The sequence below is a fragment of the Macrobrachium nipponense genome, chromosome 5 (assembly GCF_015104395.2).
Source record: "Macrobrachium nipponense isolate FS-2020 chromosome 5, ASM1510439v2, whole genome shotgun sequence".
NCBI lineage: Eukaryota > Metazoa > Arthropoda > Malacostraca > Decapoda > Palaemonidae > Macrobrachium > Macrobrachium nipponense.
Window position 1 is genome coordinate 89,931,376 of NC_061107.1, and position 20,643 is coordinate 89,952,018.

The 20,643-nt window shown below is 38.5% G+C and overlaps 3 protein-coding genes across 9 annotated transcripts in view; 1 reads left to right on the plus strand and 2 right to left on the minus strand.

Moving 5' to 3' along the window:
* Positions 1 to 1,933: 1,933 nt before the first annotated feature.
* Positions 1,934 to 9,611, minus strand: LOC135215494 (uncharacterized). 2 transcript variants are annotated; one of them, XM_064250261.1, is made up of 3 exons: positions 9,412 to 9,611; positions 5,614 to 5,724; positions 1,934 to 3,389 (listed from the first exon to the last, which is right to left on the minus strand). In XM_064250261.1, the coding sequence occupies exons 2-3, from the start codon at positions 5,716 to 5,718 to the stop codon at positions 3,126 to 3,128; spliced, it is 369 nt and encodes a 122-aa protein (XP_064106331.1). In that variant the 5' UTR covers positions 5,719 to 5,724; positions 9,412 to 9,611; the 3' UTR covers positions 1,934 to 3,125. The 2 variants fall into 2 exon arrangements, with proteins under 2 accessions (XP_064106331.1, XP_064106332.1); XM_064250262.1 differs by lacking the exon at positions 9,412 to 9,611 and adding an exon at positions 9,319 to 9,356 and having other exon boundaries at positions 2,961 to 3,389.
* LOC135215855 (general transcription factor 3C polypeptide 6-like) lies at positions 2,506 to 2,964 on the minus strand. The gene has a single exon (XM_064250809.1). It carries the CDS (start codon positions 2,962 to 2,964, stop codon positions 2,506 to 2,508), a length of 459 nt encoding a protein of 152 aa, XP_064106879.1.
* Positions 9,612 to 14,523: 4,912 nt separating the features above from the next.
* Positions 14,524 to 20,643, plus strand: part of LOC135215495 (pre-mRNA cleavage complex 2 protein Pcf11-like) — a 120,094-nt gene continuing 113,974 nt past the window's right edge. For all 6 annotated transcript variants that reach the window (XM_064250263.1, XM_064250265.1, XM_064250266.1 and 3 more), the window contains exon 1: positions 14,524 to 14,809. In XM_064250263.1, coding sequence (XP_064106333.1) covers positions 14,648 to 14,809 — 162 coding nt within the window. In that variant the 5' untranslated portion in view covers positions 14,524 to 14,647. The remainder of the gene's footprint in view (positions 14,810 to 20,643) is intronic.

Consider the following 20,643-nt stretch of genomic DNA (forward strand, 5'->3'; position numbering starts at 1 on the left):
AATTAAAGACTGTAAGCAAGGAATCTGAGATCTGGCAACTCCTGCGCGTGCGAAGTGATAGAGTTGAAATTTACCTCTGTTAATAAATTAAGAAAAAGTGTATTTCCACTTCATTATATGGACTACATATACATAAACCAACCTTTCAAAGACTTGTCTATAAGGCATTTGAAGACAATCCAAATTTTCCCAATAGTATCTTCTTATAAGATGTCTAGACCAAGTTGAGATGTATCATACCTAAACAAAGTTTGCTTTTTGTGTAGTGTTGGGATTGAAAATAACAGCAAAGCCCAAATTCTAGCCAACAAACATGCACCTCCAAACATAGTGACACAAGTACAATTAAGAACATTTTTCATTTAAAGTAACAGATACAACTGATCGCAGGGATTATTGCATGATCATTTGCCATACTTTTAATAGCATTGTAGAAGCAGACACTGTACATAGCAGAGAGAAAATATGCATTCTCTTTAAATACATCATTTTGTCAGAATGATTAAAGAAACCTTATGTTAGAACAAATATTGTATGTCAATGCAACATAAATCTAAGCAACTTGATGTTATGAGAAATATATTGAATCGCAGAGGATAAACATAAATAAAGAAATTCCCTGAACCAAACTTCAGGAACTATTCAGTAACCTAATTAGCTCACCTATTGTATCAATCACCATCCCCACCAACACACTCACTATCCATCCAGTAAATGGGTTCTGCCGATCCATGACATTACTAACAACTGTTTCACTTATATTTGTGCTAACTTCATGTTTGATGCAAAAACTTAGTCTAGACATCTTTTAAGAAAATACTGGGAAAATTTGGATAGTCTTCAAATGCCTTATAGAAGTCTTCAAAAGGCTGGGTTATGTAGTCCACTAAGTGAGTGGAAATATACTTTCTAATAATTTATTAACTAAGGTAAATTTTAATTCTTTGCTTTTATTTTCACGACTGCTCCAGGTTCAAGTAATTAACTTCTTGACCTTATATTGTTAATATTCTTTAATCCAGAAAGAAGACCAAGGCCCCCTTCTCACATCAGGGCTACCAACACAAACCATGAACACTTCCTCAGGAAACTGGACCTGGTGGAACTGAGCATATAGATTTTGAATAGCATCCCTGAACTCAAAAGCTTTCTTCTTGCAAGGCAAAAGCCACTTCATGGTTATGCCCAGCCCTTCCTCTATTGTTTCTTTGGGCACTTCATGGTTAAACCCACTCCTTTCTTCCTCTTAACTGCTTCTTTGGGCCTAGGCTAGCAAGCTAGCGGTCCCACTGACCTTGCTTTAAAAAAAAATTACTGTATACAGTGCAGTGTACACAAATTTAACCAAAGTGACAGGCAAAAGAAATGAAAACATAAGGGAAGAAATTTAAAGAAACAGACTGAGAACTCTAAAAGACAACTGTAACAAAATGAGCAAAACATACACAGCAGGAGCAAGGGAGGAATGAATCATTGTCATAAATATTGACACATCTTTTCCCTTTATGGGTTTGATGTTATCAACTAATCAGACACTGTCACATTAACCAGGTATACAGAACAGGGCTTGTATAAGTGTACAAATACCAGTACAGCCCCATATACTTCAATTATAGTTCTATATATACTGGTCAACTTTATCTGGATATACTTGTAAAAGTAAATGGAACATCCATTATACTTTTCTTTATATAAATCTTAAAGGTTCAGTATACTGCGCATGGTTCATGATTTAAAACAACCAAAATGCAAAAGTGCTATTACGTATACTGTATATGTTTTCCAAACAAACAGTCTTTCAATAACAGTTACAGGGAAATGATAATAAAGTACTATACTATAGAATAAGTTTCGAAATAGTAGTATAACAGACAATTGCAAGAATTAAAACTCAAACTTGCCTTCTGTGACAAATATCAATTAAGAGGCATAATATCTGAGAACCATTTTAATAAAATTACTTGTACAGTATTTACTACAATGATAATGAATGATTGAGTAAAAATAAAGCACTTAATTTTGCATACCTTGAAAATTTAACACTTATCTATTGGAGTGCTTTACCTTGATGCAATGAGAGCAATACAAATACCTGTTGTTTAATAAGCCTATATACAGCAATTAAGAGGTTTTACCAATAAAGACAAATTTTCAACTGCAATATCTTACCTGATCCTTAAATATATATATACTGTAATTGGTAATTAATCCATAACCAGACTTACTAGTATCTACATGGTAAAACAAAAAGCAGATGTGTCCAGTAAGAAAATTTTCATAAAAGAAGTACCCTGCTTATGAATTACAACAGACAGGCTAATAAAATTTTAGCAATATTAGTTCTATTTATAATTGCACATAATAACAGAACATAACCAGAGTAATTTTAATCTTGTAAACCTCCAAAATACATTATAAAAATCTTCCACTCTGAAATAAAACAAAGAAAACCTTGCTAACATAATTAAAATTATATAAATAGCCCATCACCACTTTCAACTAATGTTATTGAGTATTATGCTCTGATTGAGGATTGTTTTCAATTTCTGAAACGCTGGAAGTACTACTACCAGGAACTGCTGATGTTTCACTTTCACTGGTGCTAGGCATGTTGCTGTCTTCTCCGGAGGCCTTTTCAGAAACAAACACACGCTTCATATTTAGTTTCTTGCTAGTTTTACATACATATTTCAACATGCGTGCTGGTTTCTTGCAAAACACTGGGTCACACTTCTTTACCTTCTTATCATCTTCTTCAAAGAAGACATTTGTCCCCATTGCATGTTCATACCCTCCAGTGAAAACAAAGTTCTCAACTTGTAAAATAGGGTTTTCAGAGTCTATAGCTAGAATTTTAAACTTGTTGAAAGAATCTTGTGCGAAAATTTCTGAGTCTATGACACCATGCAACTCTACAGCAATGAGGGTTTCTTCCTCCTCATATTCACTATCTGAATCTGCCATGGTCTTTACAAAAGTCTGGTCTATATACTAGCACTAAGTTTTCAAAATATTATAAAGATCAATATTATACCTTCACCTCATACTTTACAGAATCCTTAGAAATCAAAATACTGATTTTTTTTCCAAAAGACAAGCACAATGATCACCATACTAGAAAATATTCAATGCTCCCCCACATTTGGCATGTCTATAATGCCTAAATTAGCCTCTTCATTGGCATCAGTGTCCATAGCTTCCTCATCTCGTCCACTGAGAGCCTGAATTTTTTCCTTCAGCTGTTCCAACTCTTGGGACTTGGCAGAACAGTAGTTCAAATACACAATTTTTAAACCCATTATAACTGCCAATTTCTGTCTCAAATTATACCTTGCAGAATGTTTTTTATGTCTAATTGCAGTTTTGAATTGCACTTCTAGATCTTGCACCTGAAATGAGAGAATTTATTGTAAAATAAAAGCAAATGGTATTACCAAATTAACTTTACTTATAAAACTTCAGTATGCTGCAAGTGCTCATTCACACTTTGTAGTCATAAAAGAGTAAACCCCTTTTCCACAAAATCATTATGTACTTATTTCTCCTCCATAATCATCAACATTATCTTTTAATGAGCAAAGTCAAATTTTAATACAAGCATATAAAAATATTGACGAATTTAAATCATTAAAACTCCTGTAATACTTATCAGTCAATTTTATTGCAATTCTAAATTTGTCTATGGGAATACTAGTTTGAACATTTCTTTGTGTATATTAAATAACCATCTCTGCTACACATGCATTTTGACATCCTGACCAGATTACCATCTAATATAAAGAAATTGACAACCATGATCCCAAAATTTGATATGAACTTTGACTCTAATATATAAAGATCAATCAATGCAATAACAGCCAAACTTGAAACTTCACCATTAACTTGAGAAATTTTGTACATAAATCTGTCGTGCACACTTTCTGCCTGAATTCCTGACTTGTCTGAGTCTTGAACTATGCCCTCATTCCATGATTTTCTGGGCATTCATACATTTATACATTTCTTCTTTCTGTTATTCCCTTACCTACAAATTTCCTAAATCCCCCATCACCTTTCTCCATATAGTACATCTAAGGCATCTCATTCTTTGCAATCTCAGTCTATTTTTTTAACCACTTCACACCAGATATCTCTGCAATTTCAATTGTACAATGTAACTTGCTCTATTACTGAAAAGTACCATATGCTTCAGAACTTAATTCTCAGCTATTTCCTTTCCTCTGCATTCACTTTCAATGGAACAACTTCTAATATATACTGTACTTCTCTTTATCCATGACATACATAATTTCTTATGTGCTCTAGGTTCACTAATGTTCAACAAGACAGCTAACTTGGATCATATCTAATGTAATTCTTTATGGATGATTCCTATGTTCTTTTATTCACCAGATTCATAAATCCTTGCTTTATCTTTCTCTTGGAGGTTAAGCCCATCTCAAAAATAGTGACAGATCTTGTTAAAAAAACTAGTGTCTTATTTCTTTAACTTCAATCTTCACTAAAGTTTTCAAAGCTTCACTCCCACTTCCCACAAAACCTTGAATATATATGATCTCTTTCATTTACCCTCTACAAGGCAAGATCAACAAGGGACCTTTCCTCTCTTAGTTATGTTCAATCATTCTTTTAGTGAAACTTGTTTCTCTACTTTTGCAGTAACATTGGACTGTAAAGCATAAGTTGAGAGAGCAGTAAAAAATATATGGCAGCTACAGCATAGGTGAAACAGAGAGATAGCTAAGTTACTTGTCAATAAAACTATCCAATTAGTAGAAAGAGCAAAGACTTATAATGGGTACATAAGTCATATACTATAGGCATTAAAAACAAGGAATATAGAGATTTTGAAAATGAGTGACCATGGAACATTAAGGTTGCTGGTAATTAGGGTTTTTAAGAAAAACTTTTGTTCAAGACATTGATCTACCATCAAACCTAAGAAAAACTCCATTTGAGTTTTTCTTAGGAAAACTATTATATTGCAAAGACCGAGATGGTTTGGCCTAATGATGAGATGAGCTGGGATAATAGAATTGAAGAGAATATAGAATTTGGATAAAAGGAAAAAGAAAAACAGAAAATATGGATGTAGCAGGACAAAGATCTTTAAGAAGGCCCCAGAAATCAAGCAAAAAAAAGGGATATAACTAGACTAATAAAACACCGGGAAAGGAGAAAGAAGAGAAACGAAAAAGCTCAACATAAAGATAGTTCTGCTACAAACTTATAAAGTTATTTGGTGACATAAGTAAGACACGGGAAGCCTCTAACATGGGTGAGGGGTATCTTACTAACCATTAATTACTTCTTTGTTTAACTTTTAAATAGATACGTACAGCTTTCACCACTTTGGTAACTGCACCTACTAGGCATTAAGGCAATGTAAAGTATGACTGCTCACTTTTTTAGGTATTGCTATTGTTCAAGCCCTTCATAAACCTACTGGATTAGCTGTGTACAATCTTATACCTAAAATTTATTCCAGTACATTGCATTTGCACTAAAAAGTCTGATATAAAAAATAAACTGTATACTACTTAAATATTTTTACCATAAAATATAACTTCAGATGTTTTATCCACACTATTAATCACTGGCACATCCTCTTACCTGAGAGTATAAAGTACTAATGTGTCTATTTGCCAAGTTGAGCCTCAGACGAGTTTCTGCTTGCTGTCGCTTTATGGAAGCTAAATCTTCTGCCTCCTCAGACATGGTATCCTACATACAGCATAAAATAATTCAATAAAGTCATGAGTGCAGCTTCAGTAAGAAAATGATAACTTGAAATACAAATAGCTTGAGGCCAATATTAATTCTGATTATTAATTTCATTTTCATTCATACTTAAACTAAAATTTTTACAATTCATCAGATGCAAAGAACACCTTATCACAAAAACTGACAAATCCTTCAATCACTCAGCAAATCTAAATCAAAATCTGAGAGTCTACACTAACTGCAACTGGTGAAATGCTGGCCTTCTTTATTAATTTTTAATACCATAAATACAAGCACATAACCAAATCAAATTAAGGAAACCAAAAGATGCCATCTGCATTCCACAAGGGAGGTAAAACCCAGTGACTTGCATTCAGCTACATAATTTATAACATCTTATGTCAAGTGGGCAATGACATCCTACATTAGGTCAGGTTAGGTTGGGAGGTCAAGCCTCCCCAATCTGGGGATGTACCCCAAAATTGCACTTTACCACATCCTTGAACTTCATAATCTGTTTTCGGATTATTGCTGATTTACATGTATGAATCAAATATTTTTGTTACTACTTGTTTGTAAATCTTTGACAATTCCCAGTGATATATTTCACTAGTAGTATTTGGTTTTCCCCCATACAAAAACCATTTCCCTGCAAGGTTTGGGAACCCCCACGATCATTAAGGGGTAGTAGAACACAAATACTTGTGCACCGACAATAATGGAGAAAAAAGTATAAAATACAAGAATCAAGCAATAAATCAATTTAACAAAAAAGATGTTGCCACTAATAACCCAAAAATGTAACATCAAATTGCAATATTAAAAAAACCAATATTCCAACATCTTGGGACATGCCAAAACTTTTCTCTACAGCATTTTTTGTATCATTAGCTCAATAGCCTACCACAGACTTGGCAAGATATGACTACAAATACTCTCTTTCGCTTTTCCATCTTCAAATTCAAATGATTCCACTGACATTCATATAGATGTTATCATGTGGGTTAATAAGGAACAGTGTACAGCTGGCACCAGATTGATTAAACAGAACCAGAAAAATTTAATAATTAACCAACTATGCAAAGGTACTGGCATTCTTGACCAGTAGAACCAGAAAAATTTAATGATTAACCAACTACGCAAAGGTACGGGAACTTTTGACCAAGTAGGCTTGCAGTAGGATTGTAAAAGTGGTTGACTGATTTATGAAATTTTGGCTGTGAAGCAAGGTGCTAGGGTACTTTCAGCCATTCAGAAAGTAAGGAGAGGTACAAGAATCTAAAGTTGGAACTGGGAAAACTCCACAGTTGCAAAAAGAAGTAATAATTGCAGAGGTTGGACACCAAGACTGAAGAGAGGAGGCAAGAATGGAGATAAAGTTAAAGGCTGGAAATTGGGTGCAGCTATGAATGCTACATGCATCCATTAGTAATGCACAGGGAGTGTAAAACTGTTAATTAACATAAGCAAGCATTAGAAACTATCTGATTCCATCCAAGCTTCCCAAGTAAGCTATATATCCTACCTAGGCTCATATAGTCTGAGGTCTGGCTTGCCAAATATAGTTTTACTTTAAACTACCTTATTATTGCATTTTGGACTTTAAAATGTAATTTCCCTATGTTTTGATGTGTTTTGAAAGCTTCTGACATTCGTTAGCAGAATAATACTTTTCAAGATAGTGTATCCCTCCCTTATATCCTGCAATAGGGGGACCACAGTGGGAAAGCTGAGTTTTTGGGTGGGGAACACACAAAATTAGTGAAATGAAAAGACTAAACCCAATGATAGTTCATACAGATTAAGATAAGCTTATGGAATGTTTTCAAACTAATATCAAGCACTAAGATAAGAACAAAACTGGAGAATATACTGCCCACCTCTCTGATTCGGTCACTACCACTTTATGTGTAGTAATATGGGCACCGTGTTTATTAGCCTACCAGCCCCTTGGGGATGACTGTACAATAATACAATTGATAATAAATATCAAACATAATGTACACAAATGACAATAAATATCAAACAATATACACAAATGACAATAAATATCAAACAAAACAAGAAGCCTATCATAATAAAAAAAACAAAGAAAGGACAGCAATTGCTGACTGGCAAGATGCAGACAGTGGTACCTACTAGGCTATACTTTAGTTTTACAACTGGTAAACCTACATTACCTTAGGTCCGGTGTGGTTGGATATAGTAGCTACATAGCTATAGGTCATTTGCTTCTACTAAATGAATGAGTGTCTAAACATTCAAAGCATCCATTAAAACACAAGAAAACTCTATTTTCAAGTCCAAAATGTATTAACGGTTTCAAGTACAATTTTTGCACTTAAATGTATTCAGGGACAGCCTTAGGTACTTCACTTTGTTTGGTTTTATGTATGTACAGCCCTCCACGGGATAATTCCCTCTCTGGCGGGTTCTTGTATGTTTTCAAAATAAGGTGCTTCTTACTATATTTTGAAATTGTCTTTTAGCCTACTTAGTAGTGTTTTCTCATCAGTATCGTAGCTCCTGCAGAATAAGTCTTTTAGTTTTTTTCTGAATTTGCTTTCTTCTTGTATGATCTTCACTTCAGGCAGTCTTGGTGTGCAATGCTGAAATGCTCTCTCACCAGACTTAAAATTTGTTCTATGTTCAAGTAGCCCCTATGCTTCACTTGCATGTCTGACTAAAATATTCATTTCAGGTCTAAAGAAGCTTAAGCAGTTTCTCTGGCACGTTGGTTCACAATGTTTTGGTGCTTTACCAAAGACTGCAAGAAGTGGTAGCTAGTATTCTATTTTTACTTTAACTGGGAGCTAATCTAGCTCAATTAAGGTAGTGCTGGGGCTATCCTCTCAAGGGAACTTAGTCCTTTTATTAATCTGGTGGCTCTATTTTGCACCCTTTACAATTTTCTTAGAGTTGGAGACCGTAGAACCTAGGTAGATACCTAGTAGCTAGGTAGGTAGCTTTTCTTTCCAGCCATTAAGCTAGTTACTAGGTACCCATACCTAGCTAGGTAGCACCAACTTCTCTAGGTATGTAGGGTAAAAAACCGCATGGTACAGGGGTAGACCATGTACGATCAATGTGTATAACCCCAAGAAAAGTACATTATAACGCGTCCTGACACCGGAGTAGAGGTCTTTAGCTCCGTTTCTCACCAACAACAAGTCACGTCTGATGCCCATCTCAGATGTCAGGATGCGTTATAATGTACTTTTTTTGGGGTTGTACACATTGATCGTACATGGTCCACCCCTGTCATGCGGTTTTTTACCCTAGTAGCTAGGTATAACCTTGCAATACTAGGTACCTTAGCCTAGCCTAGTAGCTTTTCTTTCCAGCCATTAGCTAGGTACCTTAGTAGTAAGCTAGCTAGCTAGGTACCTAGTAGGTAGGTAGGTACCTAGTATAACCTAATTATCTAACCTGGGACTCTTTATCTGGGTATAAGACTTACGACCACAGTTTTAATGACCATAAATCAGTCAGTCAGTTTCCTAACCAACGGCACAATGAAATGACAAATTTAGCATGGTTACGTTAACAAAGAATAGCTAGTAGTAGGTAGCCTAGTACTACTATAACACCTACGGTAATGCACAACTCTCACATGCCACTAGATCATTAGGTAATTTCGGCTGGCACTCGTTCAGCTGAAATCTGAAAACGTAAGAAATTGCTTGCCTTTGTTTCAGTCAGCCTAAAATGTACGCCACTTGTATTTCTCAGTCATTGGTATCCTCGCCTGTTTTTCAAGTGTTTTCCCTTTGAAGAGATAACAGTATACAACATCAAAGATCAAAACAAACTATCATGAAACAGTTTCCCTTTTTAAAAGGATTCAATGTTATTCCGAGAGATGCAACCTACTTCAATAGCATTTCGGAACCGCTAAACCCCTTCAGAAAGGTTAGCAAATTTGTTTCACAGAGCTGTTTTCTTTGACAATACTTTGGAAAATGACAATTAAGGGATACAGTCACTTTGTTTAATTATTCTGGACTTAATAGCTTCATGTTAATTATGCTACTATCTCATGATATATTCTACAAATTTTCTTTAGAGATAGAAAGTATTCGTTAGAAAGGCTTAGAAAATAATTTTGTAGAAAATGGCACCACAAGTGCTACGTGACAGCACAGAGGCGCTATTATATTCTTCTCGCAATTGTGGTTCTAAAAGCAATTATCATTACTGTAATCCTTTTTATTTTTGGAAATATTCATTGGGTCCTTTCAGCCCCTATTTCGAACATCCTACGGGCCTCGTTTATTTTGTCAGCTACAGTATCTGATTTTCTTCTTCAAATGTTATTTCATATATTATATATATATATATATATATATATATATATATATATATATATATATATATATATCGGCAAAAATAATGGAAATTTAACTGTAGATTTTATTATACCTTCAGTTGTTCATGCTCCACTAAAGTAACGCCGATAAGTAACGTTTGATTTAAGACAACTGTACTACACCTCCCAAATCATGTAGGTCCTGCTTAATTAAAACTGAACATATGTTCTTATGATCTTGAGAATGTAAATGAAGTGAGCCGGAGAACAGTAAAATTAACAGCGTTCATTCTTTTCCAGTTACCTTAGGATTTCCGTAAAAACAATAATTTATCGCTCAATATTGTTGAATTTCGGCAAGTCCAGGCCTCTTTCTCAGCAACTTTTATTTGAACACTGAAATGAATTAGGTTTTTTATTCAACGGTCCTTAATTCAGTACCTGTGCTCGCTAGTAGCCCGTCAACAAAACTAATGGAACATGGCTGACATTTTTATTTCATGGCGGTAATACTATAGATGGGGGGTAAGTCAGGGATTTATCTGTATGGCTTAAGAATAATCCGCTATTCTCGACGGGAAGACGGCAATAAGCTGCCGCGGTATTGAACAATATTATCCTCTATGCTTATCTCTTTATAGACTGTACTTATAGGAGCAAGAGCCCGTGCTGGTTTACTGCTTATAATTACTCTGCTAACAACAATATCCATTTTTACAAGCGAAGGAAATTAATTATAAACTATATTTGTGATTACATAAGGCCAACTCTATGATATATCTTTGGTGAAGATTGTTTAAATATTTTTACAACTTCAGCAGTATTTGCAGAATTCATTGTTGTAGAATCTTGAATAAGTTTTATATACTTATATCAGTTGCCAAGAAGTAATAATTAACCAGTCATCTTTTCCTAAGTGGTTATATTTATTTGGCCTTTAACAAAATGTACCAAAGAATTTCATATTTAGGAAAAATCTTAAACAATCGTTTGGATTATAGTTTCATAATCATGGACCATAATACATGTACAAGCATAAATATACTTGACTCAAGTGATTTGGGAAGGAGTTGACGCGAGTTTTGGAATACCTGGGACAAAACAGAATTAGTATCTGGGAGTGCCTGTAAATTAAGAGTAGAAAATGTAATTAAGCGAATACTGTGCAGGTGTGGGGCCAAGATACTGGGGCAGGTTGAACATCGCGCGCGCACACACATAAACACATAAACCACGTTCTTTTTTCGGAAAAGCTTGTTACGGAGAACGCATTATTTATACAAAAGTTTATGAACAACAAAATCTGTGCCACAGTATTCTGCAAAGAGAGAGAGAGAGAGAGAGAGAGAGAGAGAGAGAGAGAGAGTAGTCTTACACCATGGTAAGCTTTCTTGAACATTTTGTATTTGTTCTCACTCAGTGTTTTTCTGGAATAATGTAAAGCAATTTCCCAATTACGTTACTCCAAAGGCCAACAAAATCACCACCGCTCCGACGGTAATTTACCACAATCCACGAGAGAGAGAGAGAGAGAGAGAGAGAGAGAGAGAGAGAGAGAGAGAGAGAGCGAGTTAATGAACAAGTATTAAAGGTTACACTTATAATTCACGTGCCGTGAAAATTGTTCTAAAGGTTATTTTGCATTTTGTGGCGGTCTCCTCTTGCTCATCTATTTCTAGTTACTAAAACGTGATGCGTATTACTAGTCCAGTCGAATCGTGAAAAAAATCGCACACCTTGGGTTAAAAGCATCAAATTTGGTATGTTAGTAGGACTTGCCATACTTAACAATATTAGCTGTGGACCCAAGCTGAAAATTCAAAATGACGGCCATTTTGAAAATGGCCGCCATTTTGCATGATATATTATAACAAATTTTCTTGTGCATTTATATTTTTAGGTCATGACTAGACCATGCCTAAAACTGGGATACTTTTAGGTTTCTCAAGAATATTATAGACATATACAATAGGGATATAGCCTCGCTTTATTCATCATTTAAATCTAATGATCCAACTGTCCGTGTCATAGTTAGGTGACTATATTAAACTGATTCGTCTGCATGTTGAATACTGCATGCTATAGCAGCAGAATTATATTATCTATTTGGGTTAAAAGTATGAAACTTGGTACAGTGTTAAATTACATAATTTTTAACTATTTCAGCTATGGATCCACCCTGAAAAAATCCAAAATGGCCGCCAATTTCAAGATGACGGACATTGGTTAGAAAAATTACTTTAGACTTGCAAGCTGTGCCATTTTTATGTGTACAGGAGTTGCATGAATAAATAAGCATGAATAGTGCATATGTTCTTCTTAAATTGAAGGAAGTTATACAATTTGGGGCTTAGTAAAAGCTGGCAACCAATTTTGAACTCAAAAATTAGAAAATTAAGTGATAATTTGTGACACACACGAACTAATATTTCGAGGCTATATCATATATCAATGTTATATGTGCAAATATGAATGATTGTTCATATATTCTCCTTAATTTGAAAGGAATTATACAATTTGGTTATTCAATAAAGGACTGCACAACCCATTTTGAACTGAAAAAGAAGAAATTCAAATAATGACTGCTGCCATAATCTAATATCTTAAGATTATATCGCAAGTTAATATATATATATATTTTTTTTTGCGTCCTGATAAACCGGATTTCTCAGGGATAAAAATGAAAAGTCTTTTATTTGTTCTGAACTATTATACACCACACACACACACACACACACATATATGTATATACACCACACACACACACACACACACATATATATATACATATATATATATATATATATATATATATTATATATATATATATAATATATATATATACTGACTATCATTTTCCCGTGGTATTCGCTTATTTATGAAGTCACGTGCATCTACTGTGATTTTTTAAGTATATATATATATTATATATATATATATATATATATATATATATATATATATCAATTTCAATAGGAAGGTTAAAAATGTGCCAGAAGGTTTGATGTAGAAGAGCATAAGTGACTCTCCTAGAGAAGAGGACGTATCGATTAATCTTTGCCTATGAAATGTTGTTGAAATGTGTCTCTGTGATAAGCTTGAATCTGAGAGAAATTATCCGAGTGCACAGTGTTCCAGAACAGTAATGTTTTGGACAAAATTACTCTTTGCTTTCACATCCAATCATTATATATAATTTTTCATTTACAGGCGTTTAGAGTATTGTACTATTTACAAGAATGTTTAACAATCTGAGTGGTATTTACCCATTATTTGTGTATCAGGTAAAATTTAGTGTTAGAACTATATAACCGTTATATTTGATACCTTTATTCGTGCAGAAAAGACAAGAATAAAAATGAAAATAAAAAATATTTCTATCAAATTCTGTCTTTAAAGCTTTTTACAATTTAATTCATTTTAATGAAAGTAAAGAATAACTTTTTGGGTATACTATTATACTATAGTATTAATCTAAAATAACAAGGAACTTGGATTCGCATTAAGACTACATAATACAAATCGAAGAGTATTTTGGACGATTAAATTTGTGCTTTCCTCAGGTAGTTCAGTTTTTGCAGGTCTGTCTACTTTTCTTGGGGAACTTATCAAGGGATCAGATGAACAAAGTAATCCTCTCTTTAAATCTTCATTTGATTTCATTCGCTATGCTGTGTTTCTTGTGAAAGGTTCCTAAAATTTCAGAAAATTATTATATTTTAAGAAAAATGGAATTTCCATTTCTTAAGAAATTCTTAGCATAGTGTATTTGGATAAATGGTATGATGCTAATAGTTCAGAACAAATAAAAGACTTTTCATTTTTATCCCTGAGAAATCCGGTTTATTAGGACGCAAAAAAAAAAAAAAGTTCAAAGAAGCTAGGTGACGAAATGAATACTGACCAACAAAAGAATAAAAGAATTCAAGAAGTTTATTCTTGAATTCTTTTATTCTGAGCTTCATTAGAGGAAGTTAATAGGATAGCTATTCTTGCGTTAACTTTAACCGTTGGATGTATTATACGCAAAGTTATTCGGATATTTGTTGAGCCATTACATTGAACGTGTCTCTTATCGTACAGCAAAAGATTGAACGTTGCAGTGACTTTCGTCTTTCCTCTAGTGGAGATCTCCAATACTAGAATGACCTACTTTTCATTGTAATTATTCTTTTCATTCTAAGGGTCAAACTTTTATTTTCATGTTTTTTGGCGGCGATTCGTCCATAGGCAGAATGTATACGTTTGTGAGGCCGGCACCGACGTACATTTATTTTCAGTAACAGTGTATGCACATGATAACTGGGATTTTAGTTACAAAATAACTTATCTTCATGATAAATTCGGTTGTTGTGTAAGAAATTCCTTACGAAATGTAATTTTGAAATAGTAGTTGGAAATATTTGTTTTGGTTGACCGCCGTCTCTTATAGACAAAACTGGGAAGAAGACTAGGTAGGATAAGCTCACGTACTGTGGTGCAAGTAACTTCTATAATAACCGACCGACCCAATCCAGTCTGGCAAGCGCTTTCGTTACGAGTGAACGTATGTTGACGTTACTTGAGTTTGTGAACTCTTTCGCTGTCTGTCCATGAAGTAGCACCTTAGCCAAGATGACTTCTCAAGAAGTAGCCGACGAATATCGTTCGTCGTTGAGTGACCTGACACTAAATTCGAAGCCTCTGATCACGATGTTGACAATGTTAGCGGAGGAGAACCTGACGCACGCATCGGTTATTGTCAGAGTTATCGAGGAGCAAATCCAGTCTTCAAATGTAAGTTGGCCTAAACCCGCAGTTGTTTATATTTTTTAAGATCATGGTTTAAGGTCGTTGTTATGCACGGTAGGCCTTTTGAGTGTGCCAATTAGTGGGGTGGATAATAACGTCGTGGCTTGCCAGGAAATTCCCAGATTGCTGTACCCTATAGGTACTACCTACCTAGTAGTATAAGCTAGGTAGGTCAGAATAGATTGACAAAAAGTAACATCTACATGCCATAGGTAGTATTACCTAGCTGTAGAATTACCGTTATACTACTACCTACTACCTATAACAGGCCAACGCGCCGATTGGTAGAACGTTGGAAGAAAGTTGCTTAGGATACGCCTACTACCACTCGTATTTTCCAAACAATTAGGCTAGTAGCTAGCTACCTAGCACTAGGCTATCTTATTGGCCAAAGAATACGAAAACTGGCCCCGGGAAGGCTATGAAAATTAACCTATGCTTGTTATAGCAGTAGGGTAAAAAACCGCAGGGTACAGAGTGGACCATGTACGATCAGCGTGAACAATCCCAAAAAAAGTACATTATAACGCGTCCTGACATCGGAGATGGGCATCAGTCGTGACTTGTTGTTGGTGAGAAATGGAGCTAAAGACCTCTACTCTCCTTTCGAAGTAAGTATTTTCTCCAAAGTTAGAAATTAAGGCCAAATTTTAAGATTTAAACAGAGGGTAGTGAAAAGGGTGTCAAACGTAGTGCAAATCTCACCAAAACGCGTTCAACATTTTTACTTACAACTCGAAGTACCTATTTAGAAGATTGACGCCATCTCGATGTTTACGGAGTCGCTTGTGTCAATAAACTAACCATTTCCTGTGATAAATATGCACACCACTTGTACCCACAGACGCTGGGGCACTTTCATCACAACAATCTGAAAACTTTCCCTCACCGAGTAAACAACTGTTTTGGTAGAAGACGACGAGGAAGAGTGCACTTCGATAATTTTTTAGATAAATAGGTAGTAAAACATCAATATTTTACATATTTATGATGATTAGTAATGTGAAAATATTTGTTATTGAAAAAGTAACTAGGTTCTGACTGAAATTTAAGTAATTATTTGTTGGAATTAGAACATTCTTTTAAGTCCTGTATTATGACGTCATGACATCTTGACTTTCGTACCTATTGTAAATAATTGCTTTACTCAACTTTCTTGCAGAACAGTTTACCAGTTATTCATGCAGATTATCAGCTCTTCATGTAATTGGTATAATCGTAATGTGCATATATTATCTTTATTATGTACTTTTTGGGATATATGAGATGTTTACATGCTGGATTATCGCCGTTAGCTGTGACGCAATCTTTTTCGTCCATGGCCTCTGTTTTCGCCCACCATAAAGAAATTATGGGGCGAATTGCAGAGACCAGAAAAGTAGTTAAAAGAGGAAAGTTAGCATTAAGGGGCATATGTTTTGATTGAGAAAAAATACAAATTTATTCAATAGCTAGCTTGTAAAAAATACTTGCTTTATAAAAAAACCTTGATTGACACTAAGCAGCATACCTACTATGGGTTTCAGAGACAGTGCAAGCACGTTGTTGGGCAATGCCTATTTCTGTAACGAACACTCTTATCAGAACGAGATTTTACTATAGTGCATTACACCCAGTGCCGTAATTTATAAGGGTTACGTGAATCACTAATCGTAAAGACTAACGACACTTGACCTTGTACCAAGAGACAAAAACTCCATTATCCAGAAATGGATACAAACACGCGTAAAAAGCTCCACCTACCCTCTCCCTCCCCTCCACCGCCACCCCTTTCCTTCTTCGTTCCTTCGCCTTCATTTCTCTCTCTCCTCTCTCTCTCTCTCAATCTCTCCTCTCTCTCTCTCATCGATCTCTCTCTCTTTTCCTCTCGTCTCTCTCTCTCTCTGTTGCCAATTGGTATGTGTTGACCCTCCAAACTGGGTATAAGATACACACAAACGTTGAAATTGGTGAAATTAGGCTATGTATTGGAAGATATATACCATAATATTAAAGCAATTTTATCGTTATTGCATTACTATGACACTAGAATTCCTGGAAACAGTTTATAATATGATCGGCATTTGTGTGAGCCTCCACTAATGTGGCAACGATGATTTTGCCATTCTTAGCATGCAAACATTAAAGGTTTCATTTATTTCTGGCATATGGTTATAAAGAAATTCAAAATACTAATATAGACTGAAATCATGAAAAGTGCTAGCAAAAACAAAAAAGCAAAAATAAAATATGATATAATCCACTTATCCGTAGTCGTTCCTCTATGGTTTTCGGCAGCCAGTGTACGAAAACGTTAGAAACATTTGATTATATCTACTTTACAAATATCTGTAATTTTTCGGGGTAATTTGGTTGCAAAAAAAGGATAATATACATGAATTAAATTAAAATTTTTAAATAACAAAGTAAATTTGAACTAAATAACGAGTAAAGTAAACAATTTAGGGAATAAAACTTTGCAGTTTCGTCGTCTGCTGTTCGTAACTGTGTTTGTGGCGCGCGCGCTTAGGAACCAGGAACAGCAACTTGTTTAAAGTGCAATGTGGAGTGAATTGAGACCAAAATGTGTATAATAACAATCAAATAAGCACTGTGGAGTTTCAGTTGTGATGGCAGTAAGGATAAAAAGCCACCGATTACAAGGTAAGAATGAATTCAGTTCAAACCATGACTCAGGGAATAAAAGTTTCATACTTTCAGTAATATAGGCAACAAAACGTTGTTTGTTCCGATACGTAATACAAAACCCTCGTCCTTTAACAATATGGAAGTAGCTAGCGGCAGCTGAACGTCGTAAGCTTCGAACAAGGGGAGAACGGTAGTTAACTGCTTGTCCGATCGTCGCGCGCGCGCGACTGGGAGGTAAACAAATCACTTTTGCTTTCGGCCGTGTGTGGGAAGGACGTGTTTCGCCATCGCTCTGCCCGCTTGTCGTTTGCTTCAACCTTGAGTATTTGTTTTCTCTTCTGTATATCAGGAGTGATTGTAAGTACTTTTTCTCTATTCAATTGAATTGCAATGAGTGAATTAGAGGAGATTGAGATATCACCGCGCCCTCCAGTCGCCCGTAGAGTGTGTCCCGGGCTGGAGGGACGTAAATGTGGGGGGTTCAGGTCATTTGTTGAGGTGGACCCCCACGAGGTTTGTACTCGTTGTCGAGGGCGAGAGTGCTCCCGCAACGAACCCCATGTGTGGTTTGTATGAACTGGTCCGAGGCGCAGTGGGTGCTGTACGAGGGCAGGAAGAGACTTAGGCCGGCCAAGAAGTCATCGGAAAGTCCAGTGACTCCTTTGGTGACGGACACTTCGTCCTCTTTCCTGCCTCCCTGGCCATCCCCCACGGTTTGCGCCTTCCCCTGCGGGGGGGGTGGGGGTAGCGGAGTCCTTTTCCTCTCTCGATCCGTCGAGTGTGGAGGAGGGCGCCCGCTACCGGACGTACAGCTGTATTCGGGGTCTTCTGTCCGCTCTGGGGGGGGGTGTTTCGCCCCCCAGGCGCGGGAAGCCCCTCCTATTAACCCGACTGTTTGCTTCCGCAGGTGTGCCATCAGCGAAGGACGACTTGGGACAGGTGTGGGAGTCGCTGGACTGCAGGGAGTGCCCAGCATCCAGGGTTGCTACAGCGGTTGGCGGGGTCGGCCGTGGTCACTCATGGTGCGGTGACCACCACGACTACCACATTAACTACCCCTGCGTATGAGATGCCACCACATCTTGTATATACGCCACATATAATGTCGGTGACACCCACGGTGGCAGTACAAAAACCAATTGCCGCCGTTCCAAGAGGTACGATGCCACCACCACCTGGATTTTTTCCTTTGCCGACACCCGGACTTCCGCTGCCCAAAGAGTAACCCCCCTGGACCTGCCGCCAGTGCCAACGGATGACGGTGACTGTCGACAGGACGCCTGGCTCTCCCGAGGTACCTGCCGTGCCTGCCGTACCTGTGGCCGCTCCAGCGCCTCTTTCCTTTTCAGGTAACACAATTTCCATTTCAGATGTTCCTGCTGTTCCTGCTGTTCCCGGACCTGTTCCTGTCGTTCCCGCTGCTGGTGTTGCTGTAACAGTCTCAGGTCCTTCCGGACAGGTGCAGTCGGGCCCTGTTGCTTCGGCAACTGCCCCGGCTCTCCATGGATGGAAGACCTGACGTCTGTCCTGCGGAGCCTGGCGAAGAAGAGAGGAAGAGGAAGAAGGGTGTCGTCGTCGTCTTCATCGTCTTCTTCGTCGTCTGCTGCCTCTCCTTCCCCTTCGACTTCTAAGGCCAAACAGCCGAAGAAGAAGAAGGTTGCCTCCTCCCCCCCTAAGAAGAACTCCTTCGGGATCTTCTAAGGGCCCGGCTCGCTCAGGCAGAGCTGGGGAGCTCTTCTGCTGGTCCTCCTGTTCCTTCGGGTGCAGGGCCCGTCGCTTCTTCTGCAAAGAAGAAGTCGACGGGGACCAGAGGTGCATCAGCCTCGGCTGGTGTGTCCTCACCTGGTGCTAGTGGTTCTGCCGCTAAACCAGGTTCCGTCTCGGCCGCTTCTCGTTCGCGAGAAGCACCGACGTGGACGCTCTTCTAAAGAGGACCGTCCAGCCAAAGTTTCGACGTCCCGAGCTCGCTCGCCGTCAAGACAGCGGCACGGCGGCAGCAGAAGACTGGCGAGAGTCGTGCACACGACTCTCGCCAGGCCAGTGGCGCTCTCGCAGCGACCAACCGCTGCTCGGGCTGACGTGACGGTCGCTGACCGGCCACGGGTTGAGGCGAGGAAGGAGTCCCCACGGCCGACCGGTACCAGCCACGGCTGGTACCAGCGGTTTGAACGCGCCGAGAGGACGCTGGCCGGTCTCGACGCGAAAGGGAGCCTAGCAGGTCACCCGTCCGCCGCTCCCGATGGGACCGGGCGGGAGAGACGGTGACCAGCGGCAGCTCGCCTGACGCTAGAGAGCGGTCTCGACGTGCTCAGCCGAGCCAATCGCCCCAGGCGAGCGGCGACGCTAGGCCTACTGCTAGACCGTCACCGCGGGTTGACGATCGGCAGCAGCCCTCCACGCACGCTGGTCCTGCCAGCGAGCGTGGGGGGAGCGTCAGGTCTGCCTCTCCCGTACCTTCAACCTCCTCGGGCTATACCGGGAGGAGCGAGGTACCAAGGAGCGATCACGAGAGGTGCGCCCGCTCGTGACCCGCTATGACGCCGTACGGCTCAGGCACGGTCTTAGGACCGACCAGACGTACGCGCAAGTAGTTGGAGGCGACCGTCAGGGGTCTGTCGCTGTTCCTCCTTCTGAAGGAGGAGTATCGAGGGATGCTCTTGCTGGAGGGACTGGACGGTCCTACTCCACAAGACGCTGTACGCCCCTGAGATACAGAGGACTTCGCAGAGGTCATTAGCTGATGCGTCTGCATAATGACCTGGCGCGGAAGGATCGCCGCTACCACCAGCAGAGCCCACGTCCCGGCTCGAGTCATTTTGGGGTCCCAAGAGGGAGCCAAAATGACGATGGGGTTGCCACGATCGGAGCTTGCGGACTCAGTCCTGGATCAGGTGGAGAATCTCGTCTCGGACGGGGAGGACTCGCTAAAATCCGGACGGTCCTCTAAGCTGCTTCCTCCTCCTCTACAGCGGCAGAGGCGATTCTACGTGCCATCGGAAGACCCGATACTGCCGAAACAGGTTAACCCGGAGTTAGCGAGGCTGACTCCAGGTGTGTCCCTGCAGCAGCTCCTGTCGGAGAACCTTATGGTTCTCAGCAGCAGGAAGGCACTTGCCCTGGAATCTACCGCTATGGCAGCATTCCAGGCAGTTTCCTGGTTGGATTTGTGGTCCCTCACAATATCCAAAGTA

Excerpts from the sequence above, each read along its gene's own strand:
- LOC135215855 (XM_064250809.1), bottom strand. The coding sequence starts at position 2,964 with ATGGCAGATTCAGATAGTGAATATGAGGAGGAAGAAACCCTCATTGCT.
- LOC135215494 (XM_064250261.1), bottom strand. The coding sequence starts at position 5,718 with ATGTCTGAGGAGGCAGAAGATTTAGCTTCCATAAAGCGACAGCAAGCA. Across the intron at positions 3,390-5,613 it reads TTAGTACTTTATACTCTCAG|GTGCAAGATCTAGAAGTGCA; the intron begins GTAAGAGGATGT and ends CTCTCATTTCAG.